At 53.7% G+C, this 15,834-nt stretch overlaps 1 protein-coding gene across 1 annotated transcript in view; it reads right to left on the reverse strand.

The window, feature by feature from the left end:
• The window catches only part of ANKH (ANKH inorganic pyrophosphate transport regulator), a 107,640-nt gene that overhangs the window by 29,096 nt on the left and 62,710 nt on the right, over positions 1–15,834 (reverse strand). Inside the window, exon 2 of the mRNA XM_075540873.1 lies at positions 8,303–8,519. Coding sequence (XP_075396988.1) covers positions 8,303–8,519 — 217 coding nt within the window. The remainder of the gene's footprint in view (positions 1–8,302; positions 8,520–15,834) is intronic.

Genomic DNA, 15,834 nt, shown 5'->3' on the forward strand with positions numbered 1-15,834 from the left:
GAAATCACCAGGCTCTCCAAGGGAGAAAGGCCAGCTTTCCGCTCTCAGAACCCCCTGGGGGCACTTCTATCCTGCCCTATGCGGTCTCTCTGAGTCGGCATCCACTGGAAGGCAGGGAGTTTGGCTTCTGGTTGGGGTCCTCCTAAGTGTACAGCCCGCTGTCCCCAGGGGTGTCACGGTAGAACCATGCTCAGCAGGCCTTTTCCCCAGCAGGATCTCACCCAACCTCACGGTGGGCAGAGGAGCGGTCAGCCATCTGCCCAGCAGGGGCTCCGTCTAGCACGCGGTGCTCTGCTTCGTGACGCTCTCTCAGGAGGCTTCTACACCTGGATGGCTGCCTACACTTCTCATTATTGTACATGTAGGCGGCTTCGATTATTCTGATGTTACATTAAAGAGCCTTTCACAAGCAGGTCTGAAGCTTAATGGTCACATATACTTTTAGTTACTTGCAGGGTCGCAATAAGCAGCGTCAACTCGATGGCGGTGAGTTTATTTTTGGGTTGACTGGGAGGAAAATCTTAGGTTCTAAGATGCCTCTTACCGCCAGCAAGGCGAGGCGACTCGTAAGGACCCGTGGGCCAGGGCAGGAGTGCTCTGGAGGGCTTCCGAGCCTGTGACTCTTCAAGGGACAACAAAGCCCGTCTCTCTCCCAGGGACAGCCTGGTGGTTTCTAACTGCTGACCTGGTGGGTTATCTGCTGGCGTGTGCCTCACTACCACCAGGCCGCTTAGTTCATAAGACTCTTCAACCTCGCTCGGTTTGCCCCATTTGTCATTCCTTCTTTTCTGCGGAGGTGGGGGAGCTGCTGGAACCCCCCCAAAGAAAAGCACACACGCCCGGATGCCAGGGGCAGTCACCCTCCCAGACTGGCCGGATGAGTAGGGGGGCACAGAGAGAAGAGGCGACCCAGCCGCCGCCACCAGCAAGAATGAATACAATCGCAAGCCAAGCTCCACCCCCTTGGTGGGTCCTTGAGGGAGCCTTAAAAACTTCTTGGAAAAGTGGAATGAAAAGACAAGGGATTCTGAGGTGCCCCCTTGAGGATGAAATCAGCGCTTCCTGAGTTCCTCACCCTGGTCTTAGGGGCTTCGGCCGTGAGTGGTCCCTGTTCTGCACTCGACAACCATGAGCACCAGGAAGTCAGGCAGGAGTTGGGGGGTCTCACTACAGGAGAAATCTTCCCCATCCCATCTTTTGGTATTCTAGGGGTGACCTGTTACCATACCAACTGGTGACGAGGAGTGAGCCCCATGCTTGGTGGGGCAAGTCGGACTGTGGGAGGCAGGTCTTGGGCGACATCAAGGATGATGCCATGCACCGCGCCCAGGGTTGCTCAAACAGGTGATACAGGAGCAAGGGTTTCAGCCTGTCCCAAAGGGTGCCACCAGGGGTGGAGGGGCCTTCAGAGCCCGGGAAGGTGGGATTAGTTACGGGATGGGTTGGGGTGGGTGGGTCTCTGGGAGTTCCGGTATCCTCTGGTTGTGACCCGAAGCCTGCCGAGATGCAAAGTGGACTCGAGAGGCAGAGTGGACCCTAGAGGCAGAGGGAGAGTCACCGTGCACTCACTAGGGTCCTAGGCATCCAGACTGAAGGCGCAAGGCCAGGGCCTGGGGTGGCTGACTCAGGGCCCTTTATGGACTTGCAGTCACGACGGGTTCCCCGTGCTGGGGTGGCATGGAGCTGTTGGCACAGGTGGCCAGGCGGGCAGGGACCTGGTGGGCAACAGTCACCAGCAAGAACGCATGGTGGCCACTGGGATGAGGGAGGTCCCCAAGCACTAGATCACTAGATCAGAGTGGCAGAAAGGGATCGTGGGAGGCTGGGACCAGGCGGTCATGCAGTGAGGACAAAGCAGCCTCAGGTTAGACGCTTGGGCCCTTGTGAGAAGGCTGGACGGACATGGTGTTCCAGCCTTCAAGAGTGGGGTATGCAGGGTTGCTGTGGATTGAATTTTGACCCGTGCCCCTCATTTAAAGAAATAGTTGATACGCTAACCTCTGGTGGTGCTGTCAGGTAAGTGTTCGGCTGCTGAGCACAAGGTCAGCAGGTCGAACCTGCCAGCTGCTTGCTCCACAGGAGAAAGATGAGGCTGTTTCTGCAAGACTTAGTCTTGGAAACCAACAGGGGGCGCTGGCCTTCGGGTGCTTTTACCACGGCACTGGGTTTTTGGGGCCTCTTCTTGAAAGCAGTCCGTGTATGAGACACCAAGACCATGCAGAAGTGTCAAGGTCAACGGACCCTTTGCTGATAGATCTCCTGATGGCAGTGCTTTCAACGGAAACCTAACAAACTGACCTTGAGAAAGTCGGAGGGTCAGAAGGACATGGAGTTGGCTTTCTGGTGGTGAAACTGGACATACCCTCTCCCTTTGCCCTCCTCTAGAGCTGGCTCTTGCCGCTGCCAGCCACCCATGTCCCTCGCTTGCCTTGGTTTACCTCAAGCTTTCTTACTTGCTGAGAAGAGGGGGAGGGGGCAGAATCTGGTGGTAATTCAGGGAGCTCCTTTCTGCCCTGCTGGGTGTGGGACCCAGCAGTCTCCCCTCCCCCATGCCCAAGAGCTATTCCTAGCTGGGGCTGGAGGCTGGGCCTAATTTGTTTAAAGTGCTTTGCGTGGAGTCCGTAATTACCTGGCTAGCTGCCTTAACAACATTCTGTAACCTTCCCTGGATCCAAATTGCAGCACCAAGACTGGTCTGAAACAGCTTGTGTTCCTGAAGAGCGGATTTCTTTTTTCACGTGAGCAGTAAACGTGGTTTCGGCAGATGCTCCTGGAATCCAGGAGGGAGGGATGGGATGAAGGGGCACGCCCATGGCCAACCTCACCGGCTGTTTTGGAGCAGGCTCTTAGACCTGCTTCCAGGCAGGCACTGACCTCCAGTGCTAAGCACTGCGGCACCACTGGGGTTCAGCCCTAGGGGCACTGCTTCCTGAACCAGGGCTTCTCAACCCTCCCAGCCTGGCCACCAGCAGGGGAGGGCCTGCTGCACACTGCCCTGAGGGGCTAATGGAGCCGGTCCTATAGACGTGTGTTTGCATGAGGTCCGAGGAAAGGTTTCGTTTTCCTTTTACGGGCATTTCAGAAATGGACAACCTGTGTGTCCCTACAAGGCATCTTGGACAGACTTTATTTCAAGGAGCCCTGGGTGGCACAAATGGTTAGCGTGCGGCCGCTAATCAAGTGAAGTCCAAGTCCACCCACAGTGCCTCAGCAGAAAGACCTGGCAGTCTGCTGGTGATAACTGGGCCCCTGGCGCATACGCCCCTTCTGATGCACATGGGTCACCCTGAGTCAGCATCAGCTCCACAGTAACTTGTTCATTTAGTGACTGGCTTTATTCTAACGAAAATTCCCAAGCTGCCGGTGCCTGAAGGTCCCAAACAAACAGGACTTCCTGGCTGAGCTGTAATTGGTTAAGATGGCCCCTCTAGCAGTAGTTCAAGTCCCCTAGGTGATGTATTTTGCATTCAGGCTTCCTGTCATTTTTGAGCACCCTCTGTGATGGAAATTGACAGGATTAAGGTGGGGTTAAATTCATTGGTAGAAGTGAACCCAGTCTGGGAAAGACAAACCCCACCCCCATCAAAGTCATTCCTCGGTGTATAGGAATCATCTCAGAAACACGGAGGACTCCCGGGACCATCAGAAGGAGAGCCAGGTGGTAGAGAGTGTCTGAAGTGGTGGAGGCTGAGAGCAGGGCCACCAGAGGCAGCGAGCAGCAGGGAGACCACGGGACAGGGTTACTGGCTGAGGAGAGGTGTTGCTGTGGACTAGTGACTATCCTTACTGATCGATCCCCACAACTGCCGGTGCGTTCGGTGTGGTCACTGCAATGACTTATCACACCCGCCACAGAAGCAGAGCGGGGTCTGGACAGACAGAGGTAGAGGCAGGTCTGACCTCTGCCTCGTGGTGAAGGAGAAGCCAGGAGGTCAGCTCTGTCCAGCTCCATCGTGGCTTCCTCACTGATCCATTCTACTGTCTCTCAGATTTTCCACACAAGCAGATCATGCCACACCAGGAAATGAACCCGTTCCCAAGCATGTGTGCTTACATGGGGCTGAGAGGTCAGGATTCATTCACTTCTGCAAATATGTGTGGGATGGCATCAGGCAGTGTGGCAGTGAGCCCCACAGGGGGCAGGGGCACGGACTCATGCTGCCACTCAGCTGCACTGCGCATCTAGCCTCTGTCGGCTGGACTCTCCCGGGAAGGGCTGTGGCACACAAGGCTCCCAGCCCGCAGACATGTGCGGGAGAAGATGTGTGACGAACCCCCACAGGAGTGCAAATCCAGCCCTTGCAGGCGGGGGGTGTGTGTGAGGGGGTTACTGGTAATGTTTCACTGCCTGTTACCTGCTTCTCACAGGGGCACGCAGTCACGCTGGAGCACCAGGCCCAGCTGGCAGGGGTGCTCTCGGCGTTGACCGAATTCCCTGCTGCAGCCACCCGGGCGGACTGGTCTTCCTTCCTCCCTGCTCTCTAACTGCCCCTCCAAGCAGGAGTGGGCATCTCTTTCTGTTCTCTGGAAGCCAGCTGGCCGCTGATTTGTTTTGGTCAGTGGTGTGTGCGGAACTGCTGGTGGACCACTGAGAACTCAGACTCCTCCACTGTCTTTGCTGGGCGGGCACAGCGTTACGAGATGGATGAGAGGATGAGAGACTGTGGGGAAGGGATGGGAGCGGGGCTCGGTGGTGCTGGCCATGCCAGGGCTGCCCAGCTAGCCAGGTAAGCACGGGCTGCTCTGTGCTTCCGTACCAATGTGTGTAGGAGACCCTTTCACATGCCTGGAAGATGTGGTGAAAAAAGTGAGACTGTTCATTATAATTAGGTAAGGAAGCAGAAGCAACCTGTGCTTACCTGCTTTACTGGGGTCTCTGCCTGTCAAGAGATTGTAAGTGTGAAAAGAGGCTGGAAGAGAGACAGACCTCGAGATGGAATCTTTGATGTAATGGGAAAATGGAAATGGTTCACTCCGGGTTAGCAAGCACAAGTAAGCCCGTGCTTACCTTGCTGACTGGGTAATCTCATCTGGGCAATGGCCAAACAGACCAGCCTACAGTCAGCCGACAGCAGCCACCAAGAGCCCTCCAAGATTGGCACAACCACCTCCTGATCCCCAGCTGACCCCACAGTCAGGAACCCGGCCAATTTCCACAGAGGCACCCGGCTGGCCCCTGATGTGGTGCAAAAGAAATGCCTGTTGTCTGAAATCACCAGTCCTGGGGGGCTTTCTTACCCAGCAACAAGCTGAGATTATACTGGAAAGCTGCCTCTTCGTGGCCTACATCCTTGTTGGTTTAAATTCTATCCAATGAAGGGTGCTTTGTCATCCGTGAATAATGGAAACGTTTGTTGAGGAGAGTGGCAAACAGAAAAACTCCAGTGATGACTTCTACTGTGCCCTCTAAGCGCTTGGGAACCCACAAAAGGTTTGTGTGCTGGGCCCTGTGGGTGGACGGCCAGCCTGCTGACGGACAGGGAAGGGTGTTGGAGATGACTGGCTCGTGGAAATGTAAAGTCCACAGCTATGGTTTCAGTACCTGAGAAGATGCCCTGGGGCCACACCTGAGCAACTTGGGATCCATTGGGGAGAAGAGAAGACATTTCTTGGCCAGGCAAGGCCTTTGCCATCAGGCAGCACATGCCACCTTTCTTGACCTCCCTCGACACGCTACTTTTTCTGCTGGGTTTCCTATTTCATTGCAAGGGCTACACAGAACTCACAGATCATGTTTAAGGTGATGGGGGTTTAGGAGGGAAGGTAGCAGATCAGTAAGGACACTGTCGTCTCCTTGGCCATAACCAACTCTCTCTCCAGCCCTCAGCCTGCCTCTGGGTCTCTGCCTCTGGGTCTCAGCATCCGCGCCCCCACCCCCCCATCCTGTAGAGGCACACACACAGACACGCTCTCTCTCTCTCTCTCAGTGCAGCCATTGGTTTTGCTCCTCTGCTGACCGGGGCTAAGGTAACGGGACACACACAATGGACGAGACCAGCACATAGGGCACGCACACCCCAAGCAAACCTGCTGCCATTGAGTCGACCCCCACAGAGGGGACCCCATCGGTGACAGGGTAGAAATGCCTCTCGGGGTCCGTATGGAAGCAGCGAGGCAGGCCTTTCTTGGGTAGGTTTGGACTGTGAATCATTACACTAGTGGTTGAGTGCAACCTGCCTGCATCACCCAGGGACTTCAGACAAGCTCCCAGGGCAGATTGGGGGCCGGGAGTCCACACGAGACAACAGGCGCCAGAAAGCAAGAAAGGGTTAAAGAGCAGTGGAAAATGGAAAAGACATCGACAAATGCTTAGAGGAGAATTACTAAAATTTTAGTTTTCCATGCTCAACAGAAAGGGTACGTGCTTTTTCTGTAATTGTAGGGGAATTAAAAAAAAAACCCCAAATACCCAAAAACCTTTTTACGGGAACTATAGAAGAAAAGACAATATAATGAAAGAAATGTAAAAATGGATCAAAACTGTGTGTGTGTGTGTGTGTGTGTGTGTGTGTGTCTATAGATCAAAATCTAGCTGGGTAGTAAAACCTTTGTGGAGAAAAATGAGATTGCTCTTGTGAGATGATGATGGATTCTGGCTGAGCAGCCCTTTCCTCACGACAGGCTCAAGGACACAGGATACTCGGCTTGTCTCATGTGATGACCAGCCGCCCGGGATCGGGTATAATCTCAAAGCCGCAATCCAGCACAGCTGAGATGGGGAACGCCGGATGGGTGTGGAAGTCCAGAAACATAGGGAAACTCATTTACCTATCTAGACGAGCCCCTAGTTTTACACATATGAGATGTGTGTGTGTATAAATATCAAATCTATATTAAGTGTACAACTAACATATCGTATGTATATAACATGTTATATAGTATACATGCTATATTCATAATACATACATGCACACAGACAATATATATGGCATTTTCTCTCTTTGAAAATGGCCCAAATCAAACCCAGTCGCAGAAGTTTCCTTCAAATAGTGGCTACTTTCACAGACCTCGGTCCCTAAGTTACCACTCAGGGCAGATACCCAGGGCAGGGCTGGCATCTCTCCCCGATCCCTGCCCTCATCCCCACTCCCTTCAGAAGGTCTCAGCACCAATTAAATGATCAATACTCACACTTGGGTGGAGTATGTGGCTATCGGAAAGCACGGTCCAGCCCACAGTGTCCTTGGCACAGAATTCCATGCTACATGAAAAGGCTGAACCGCAAAGGCCATGCCCTGTTGACTTTTGGATTGCGCTGGGTAAGCACACGCAGGCTGGCATTGGCTGGCAGGCAGCCAGGGTGACGCTGTCTGTGGGCTCCGGTCCTCACCCAGGACATTCAGGGGCCCCACAGACAGCGTCACTCTTAGGTGGGGTTTGCAGTGTTCCGCATCACTAGGGTGGGCAGAACTGAGCCCCCTTATAATGCCCGGGAGGCAGAGCCAAGGAAAGCAGGCTCTGGGGTTTTTCTCCCCCTCAGGAAGGTGGAGGCCCGACAGAGACTAGCAGGGACGTGCTTCTGTAAGGCTCCTACCCGCTAGCCTGCAGCTCTGGCACCCAAGACTGACAGGCCCCTGCTGTTCCCTGGAAATCCCGTCACAGCAAGGTCTCCTCTCGGGATGAATTGTGACACTGAGGCCTTGGGGAGAGGGAAAGCGCCAAAGGCAAGGGTTTGGCTACAAACCGGAAGGTGGGTGGGTGTGAACCCACCGAGAGGGGCCTCAGGAGGCCGGATGGCATAATGGATTAGGAGTTGGGCTTCAAGGCCAGCAGTTCATGGGCCACCCCGAGAGAAAACAATGAGGTGCTCTACTCCTGTAAAGAGTCACCACCTCATAAACCCGCAGGGGCAGTTCTGCCCTGTCCCCGAGGGTCGTTGAGTCAGCATGGCCTCGATGGCAGTGGGCTTGCATATTTTGCAAGGGGGTCCCTGGTGATCTGCTCTGAAAGGTCCCAGCCATGAAAACCCTGGGGTCTCATCCGCACGCACATCTGGAGTCTCAGGTACTGAACTAGCTCTGTTCCAGCTGAGCTCCCTGGAAGTGACTGAATGCAAACCCCATTGCTCGTTAATGAAACCAGCCCCTTGGGCATCTGCGACACTGTGCTCCAGCTGCCCAGAGGGTTTTCTTGAGTGAGGACCCCAAAGTCCCTGCTTTCCATCCAGAGCTTTCGTGGGGGATGTCTGATAGTGATGAACAACCCACACACTGAGGGGGCTTTGAGAAGTGTGTGCAAACGGTTCGTGATCTTTCTACTCCCCTGGTGCGGTAAGCAAGCTGCAGGCACGTGCCGGCCTCACCTATCAGTGTGTGGAAGACTGCGGCGATGGCTCCGGCCACCACCATGCACAGCACGGCCTTGGTCCTGTCGCGCTTGCTGTTCACGAACACCAGGCCCACGTTCTTAAAGTCGCTCATGGGCCCCGTGAAGAACTTCATCAGGGAGTAGGCCAGCCCATAGCTGGCCAGCATCTCCACGGCATCTTCCTTTACAGCAGCAATGCCCCGGTTCAAGGCCTGCGGAGGGAGAAAGACACAGCGTCAGACAGGCCAGGTCACTTCAGGGGACGTCGCACACCTCGGCTACGGGGCATATTTCCACAGAAACGCTAAGCAGCGTACTAGGGAATTATCCCCATGACTTGATGAAAGGTACTGGTTTCCATTTTCAACCCTATTAGCTTCCCAAGAGATCACCTGTGTGTTGGGGGCTTAAAGTAACAGGAAAACAAAAACAAGCAGGCGTCTTATGTTACAAAACATCTTTCTCTGGCAGAGCGGCTAGTGGTTTTGAACTGCTGACCTTGCAGTGAGCAGCCCAACGTGTAACCACTATACCACCAAACCAAAAATTCCCAAACTCACTGCTATGGAGTTGATGCCGACCTACAGGGACCCTGTGAGTTTCTAAGACTTTAACTCTTTATGTATAGAAAACCCCATCTTTCTCCTATGGAGCAGCTGGCGGCTTTGAACTACTGACCTTGCAGGTCACAGCCGAATGAGTAACCACTATCTACCAGAGCTCCTACTAAGCATGCCATCAGGGCTCCTGAATCCACATAAGGATAGCAGGCATTCTAGAAAGGAGAGAATGCTGGGGTGAGAAAAGGTTAAAAGTCATGTATGCATGTGTGTGCAAACACACGCATCCTTCCTTACTGTGTATGGTAGGGTGTGTGTGTGTGTGTGTGTGTTTGTGTGTATGTGTGCGCATGAGCGGTGTATAAGACTATGTTGTATGCTATGGAAGGAACTTCTACCCCAAAGCTTGTGGAGAAGGTACCCAAGGATACGACACACCCAATTCTTACTGTATTTAAACTAGAACCACACTCCAGAGCGCTGTGCAGGCAACCAAGAAAATGCTTACATCAGATGCAACCCTTTCAGAGGGGGCTTGCTTCAGGAAGACACGGCCATCGGTGGTCTCACACTTTAACCATCTGCCGAGAGAGACCGAGAACCCTGCAAATGCCTGGCTGGCACTGCCAAAGGAGCCGTCCCACCTACTCTGACCCTAATACATGGCCTCTGGAAAGGTTAACCTGGGGCCGCCTCAGTCTTAAGGCTGCGGTGTTGGATGACTGCTAACTGCAAGGTCAGTGGTTCGAGCTACTCCAGGGGAGAAAGTTGAAGAGTCTGCACCCATAAATATATACAGCCTGGAGAAGTGATACTAGAGAAACACTTGCATTTTTAAAGATACTCCGCCCACACATACAGCCTGAGCTCCCACATCTTAGAGAAGAAAGGCGTTTTCTGCAAGCAGAGGTCTTGTAGCCCCTGGCTGTGACTAGTGAGGGCGGATCTGAACAACCCTACCGTTCACTGGGCGCCGGGTAAGAATGACCAAGGAAGAATCGATCACTTGAACTCTGGTCTGGTGAAGAGTATTACAATGACATGATCTGTCCAAAGAGCCAGCAAATCTGTCTTGGAAAAAGTACAGCCGCAAGGATGGCAAGACTCTGGGGCAAGTATTTCAAATATACCATCATGGGAGACCAGTCCCGTGGAGGAGTACTGAAAAGACTCTTGATGAAACGGGACATGGGGGCTGCAGCAATGGGCTCAGAAATGACAATTGTGAGGACGGCACAGGCCCTGGCGGTGTTTGGTTCTGGTCCTGTTGTGCACAAGGTCACTATGAGCCAGAACGGACGTGAGGGCACCTAACCACAGAACCAGCTCTGGTAGGTACTGTGGAGGGGCGGAGGGACGTTAGGCTGCGAACCACCAAGGTAAACCAAGAAGAAAACCCAAACCCGCTGCCATGAGTTGACTCCGACTCTCACAGAGCCCAGCGGAGCTGCCCGCCCCTGTGGGTTTTCCAAGAGTATCAATTTCTGCGGTGCAGACAGCCTCGTCTTTCCCCTCAGGAGCGGATAATGATTTCAAACCGTTAAACAGAGTGCTGGTTAGCAGCCTAAGTTCAAACACTCCAGCAGGCAAAGATGAGGCTGCCTGCTCCCCTCGGGATTTAGCCTCAGACACTCTGGATAGGGTCCCTGTGAGTCAGCACTGAGGTAAAGGTAGTGGGTTTAGTTGTGGTTGCTGCCTCTGACTCTGGGTTGGTTAAGCACGGCCTCTCCCTATAGGTGACACATGGCAGTGAGAGACTGCACCAGCTCCCTCACCAGTTTGGGCCTGCACCCACGCCGAGGCTCCCCGTGGCATCTGTGGATGTCCAGCAGTGACCAGCATCTCTATTGGCCTGCTCCACCTCCCTCCCCCTCCCGCAGGCTCTCCCTGGGTCCAGCAGACTTGGACTTCCCGTTGGATTCTCTGTTTGAACGGGCATCTACAGGCTCCCCACCCGAGCACCTTGGAGGGTGCCTGGTCATCCTCCAGACCCCAACCCTCCCTCAGCCACTGTGGAAACGTGTGTGGGGTCAGGGCACCAGGCCCTCGCCAGTCTGCCCCACTCGTCAGATCACAAAGACAGAAGGAGCCCAAACCTCCTCAGGATAGACCCATGTGCGGCCCTTCAGGAAAAGTCCAGACCAGGGCCCCCATCGCCGTCACCCTCAGCAACCAGAAGGCTGCCTGGCTCTAGGCCAGCTGGCAGTCAGGGACGGTTCGGGGCGCTGCTGCACACACCCTTTGTGGGTGGTCCCAGCTCTGCCTCTGCTCTCTGCTCCTCTCCTGGTACTCTCTGTCCTGTGGGCCCAGAGCAGCCCGGTTCTCCGGACAGGCCACGCTCCCTCTCACCCAAGCTCTTTCCTCCTCCTGGAACTACCCTGATGCCATCCCCACCCTATACGTGTGCCCCATTACCACCCTGCCCTGCAGCAGCCTGCATGGACCCATGACCGCCTGCTTCCACTGTCCACCTCTGTTAATCTGCTAAGCCCTGGAAGCAGCACTTGGACTGACCGGCCACAGGCGCTCCTACATCTGCTGCTCAGGTTCCCTGACACACCTGGCTAAGTACGGGACCCAAGGACGAGTCAATATGTATGTGTGGGCGTCCCCACAGCTCTAACTGCAGGGTGGTGTCCTAGGCAGACTCTGCTCTCTACATAGGTGCCCATCTACAAAGCAGCGATGAGCACAGGAAGCACTTCTCTCATGGGAAGAGTAGGAGGAAATTGTGCTAAGTGAAGTTAGCCAAGCACAAAAGGACCAGTACAATACGAGTCCACTGAGGTAAGTCCAAAACAGCACAATGGGCAGAGGAAATGCTACTTCATGTATAATTTCTGGGTTGAGGTCCAAGCACCTGGCAGACCTAACCCAGGGATGCATAGGGTATCCATCTAAAAAGGAGAAAAACAACACAAAACAATAAGAAGATGATGCAGATAGCATCGGGGTTGAGGGACATCTTTCCCACCTCTCCCAGGCCGTTAAGGACCACAGAGGGAGGAGGGCTGGGAAAAAAAGACAATGGTAGTGGGGGAACACGCCACAAATCCACCCACAGGGAAGGTACTGTCCCTGTCTCCACAGGAAAGGGAGAGACCAGACCTCACTGTGGTGCGCCAAGCCTGGAGGGCAACACACCCATACAGAGCGGCGCATTAATAGAGAGGACTGCAGGAAACAGAGTGGACTGCAGGGCCACGCTGATCTGAGCTATGTAGACCCCTCCCGAGGAGGAGGGGGAGGAGGGAGAGGGGGAGGGGGAGGAGGAGGAGGAAAGAGAGCGAGCTCGCTCCTCATTCTGGCCCACCAAGGCTCGAGGACGCCATTCCTGCTCAGAGAAGCCAATGCAGAGAGGACCGAAGGTATGGTCCCAACACAAGACATGGTATCCCCTTACTGGCTCATAGAGCTCCGAGGGACAACACTGGAGACAAGTGCGGGAATTCTGTCTGGCCTGACACACAACACCTCCTGCCCCCATGGGTTGAATCACGCAGGGAGTGCAACAGAGCAGCAAAGGGAGCAGAGTCACAAAGTCCCCGAGGAACCCTGAAAATAGACTTCCGGCTTGGGGCGCGGTACTTAGTAGGCCCATTATCACACCTGGCTGGGGAACATTCATAAAAGTCAGCAGAACACTTTGTTCTAATAACCTGGCACTGTGTAACACTCAACTTCCTGACAGGATATGGGTGCATGAGCAAATGTGGTGAAGAAAGATTATGGTGTCTGGCTATTAAAAGAGAGTGTCTGGGGAGTTAAAGGTTTGAAGTTAAACAAGTGGCCATCCGGGAGGAAAGCAACAAAGGCCATAGGGAGGTAGCACACTAACCTGTGTGATCACAAGGTGTTGACGGGATCAGGTATCAGAATATCAAAAACAATTATTTTGATGTGAAGGAAAGGGGTCAGAGTGGAGATGCAGAACCCATCTGTAGACAATTGGATATCCCCTCACAGAAGGGTCACGTGGGAGGCACGAGTCATCCAGGGTGCGTTCCTCTGGTTGTTTAATGCCCCCCCCCCACTCCCACGGCAACATCATGACCGCAGTTCTACCTTACAAATCCTGTGATATCAGAATATGTACATTGGGACAAATAAGTGCTTTTGACACACGATTCCACGACAGATAAACCCCTCAGAAAGAATAACAAGAGTAGTGATACCATGAGGGTAGGGAGAGGGTGGAGGAGGGAGAGAAGAAAAGGGGAACTGACAGCAATGATGTACCCCCCGCCCCGGCCAGGAACAGAAATAACAGAAATGTAGGTAAAGGGATACAGCAGACGGTATAAGGTATGAGCATATATATAAATATATATATAATTTATTAAGGGTTCACGAGGGTGGGAGGGAGGGAAAAGAGAGGAGCTGATATCAAGGGGCTTAAGAAGAAAGATAATGCTTTGAAAATAATGAAGGCACCATATGTAAAGTTTGCTTGATGTAACTGATTTAAGGATTGTTATAATTTCTGTAAGAACCCCTAATAAAATGATTTCAAAAAATCCTTATTGTGCTGAACTGAGTGTCACTCTGTTGCTGATATTTCTTCTCTGCCACATGCTGTGGGGGCAAGGACATAAATAGAACTCAGCACCGAGCCACCCCATTCGCCTTGTGCAGGTAGGGCGCGGGCGGAGACTCCAACTCCCTTGTTTCCATCGCTTCCTTTAGATGCTAACTCTGGATACAGGACACACTGTCCTGCAGGACTCTCGTAACAGAAGGCAGCTGCTTCAAGGAAAAGGCTAAGAGGTCTTCTCTGACCAGACGCTGGAGGAACCAAGAGAGCCCTGTTGAGAACCAAGGAGGAGTCCACTGACAAAGAGGCAGGCAGGCTCCCGATTCTGAGAGATGGGCCCTGGGAATGGCCATGGGGCGGGCAGACGAAGGCGGTCAGGTTCTGATGGCCTCACTGCCAGTCACTCCATGTGAATGGAAGGTGGATTTCTCAATGCTTCCAGCACAAAGTGCTGAGCTGAACACCGGTCCTGTTCCCTGAGACAGCAAGAGATTCCTACATGAAATTTTGGGGAAATCTATTGTTACTTTTTTTTTTTTTTTTTTTGCCTTTTAGTAAGATGAATACTTCTTTCACCTGCCTCACCCAGGATTAGAAGCCCCAGTGGCATGAAAGGGCTATGGGATCATTTGTTATCTGATTCTTATGATGAAAGAACTCGGCACACAGCTGCGAGGACGGCGGAGGCAGAACAAATGGAGTTGAGAAATCTGTCTGTAACCTCGGGTCCCAAGAAGGTCTCCAGCTGTGGAAAGGCCAAGACGCCTGCCTGCCTGCCTGTCCGTGGCACAGCCACCTCCACTGGAGGGAGCGGCATCTTGCAGCAACACGTCTGATCCCCACGTTCAGATTTCCATCACCGTCCCGGCTGTCTGGGCTCCTGTAATTTTCCACTGTTGTTGTTCTGTGTGTGTGTCCGTCACAAAGTGGCGTGTGTTAAATTAGATCCTTTGCCTTCCCGGTAGTTTTCCAGCTGTGTTTTTTTTCCCCCCTAAGGATCCACGCCCCTTGAAGGGGCCCCTTCGCTCACCCGCCTCACACCCACACACGAGGTCATTGCTTTGGGGGAGCATCACGGAGGTGAAGCTGGTCTCCGTGGGGGTCAAGCCACTGCCAGGCGCAGAGCTGTTTGCATTTAGAACTTTCTGAGATGGCCAAGGCTGCTCAGGTCTTTCCCTGTCACTCCGGAAGTGCCTGGCGAGGAACTTCTATTGCAGCCTGGGGGCAGATGAGCAGACGGAACTGGGAAGCCAGCTGGCTGCCCTAGGATTTTCTCTGTGGGTCCCTTCAAGAGGCCGGAGGAGTTCACTCCCTCATCCAGGACTGCGTTAGCTCATTAAGGGCTGCACCCTAGGGTCCAAGTACCATCCTCAAATCCTCCTGGTCTTGACTTCCACCTGATGCTTAGCCCTTCGGCTGAATCTGTCAAGGTCAGGGAAGACTTGACAGGGAGAGAGATGACTCTGCAGACGTGAATATGTGTTGTAACCCAAGGCTTTCCCACAACCCACTGTCTTCAACAACGATGAAAACTGGCTCTGGAGCTCCTTGGATAAATCACCCACGAGACCCTGATGGCCGCCAATTACCTCAAGACCCAGCCAGGGCTGGGAAATGAGACTCACCAGATGGAAACGGCCAGGTCTCCGGCACACTGTGAAGGAGGAGGGCAACCTGTGTCGAAGTGGCTGCACCAGAACCTAAATGCTATCCAGACCCACCCCGGAAACCCAATAAAGTCTGACTCAAAGAAGCTCCCAGAGCCCACGGGCCACTGGCCAAACCTGAGCCTGACCTGGTCAGGGCGCTCGGTCTTTACTTTCACAGACCCCCCTGCCCCGACCATGGTTCCCTTGTTCGTACAAAGACACAGGATCACAGAATGGCAGGTACTCCCGGGGTAGTGTCTGATGCTCACCCTGCTTCAGAACCAAGTTTACAGTGATGTTCCATTGAAAGGCGTGTGCGCTCCAGAGCCACAGTGGATGGACCCTCTGCCCCGAGGGCGGCTGGGAAGATCCACGGGGCTGCACAAGCTTTATCCAGGATGATGGGCTAGACTACAAAGGTTGCTAATTGCCGGGGGGTGGGGGAAGGGGAGCTCTGAGTACTCTCACCCGCCATATCCCCCTGGAAAAGGAGGTGGCAGGCCACGTAAGTGTGGGGTCGTATGATTGAGAATAACAGATGAACTCTGGAGTCCTGGGTGCTGCTTCACAGTTCTGTTCCAGCACATGAACGTGGCTCAGAAGGGCCATTCCTCTCCAGACGCGCCGCCTACTGCCTCCACGGACACTCACTCAAGGGCGGGTGCCAGCAGAAGGAGCCCTGTGCTCATGTGCGAGGGGGCCCGAGGGAGTCCACTGGCCGCTCACAGTTACTGAGTAGTATTCCCAGAGACGCATCGGGGATACCAGCTCTTGACGTCTCTGA

Source organism: Tenrec ecaudatus, chromosome 2 (assembly GCF_050624435.1).
Source record: "Tenrec ecaudatus isolate mTenEca1 chromosome 2, mTenEca1.hap1, whole genome shotgun sequence".
Classification (NCBI taxonomy): domain Eukaryota; kingdom Metazoa; phylum Chordata; class Mammalia; order Afrosoricida; family Tenrecidae; genus Tenrec; species Tenrec ecaudatus.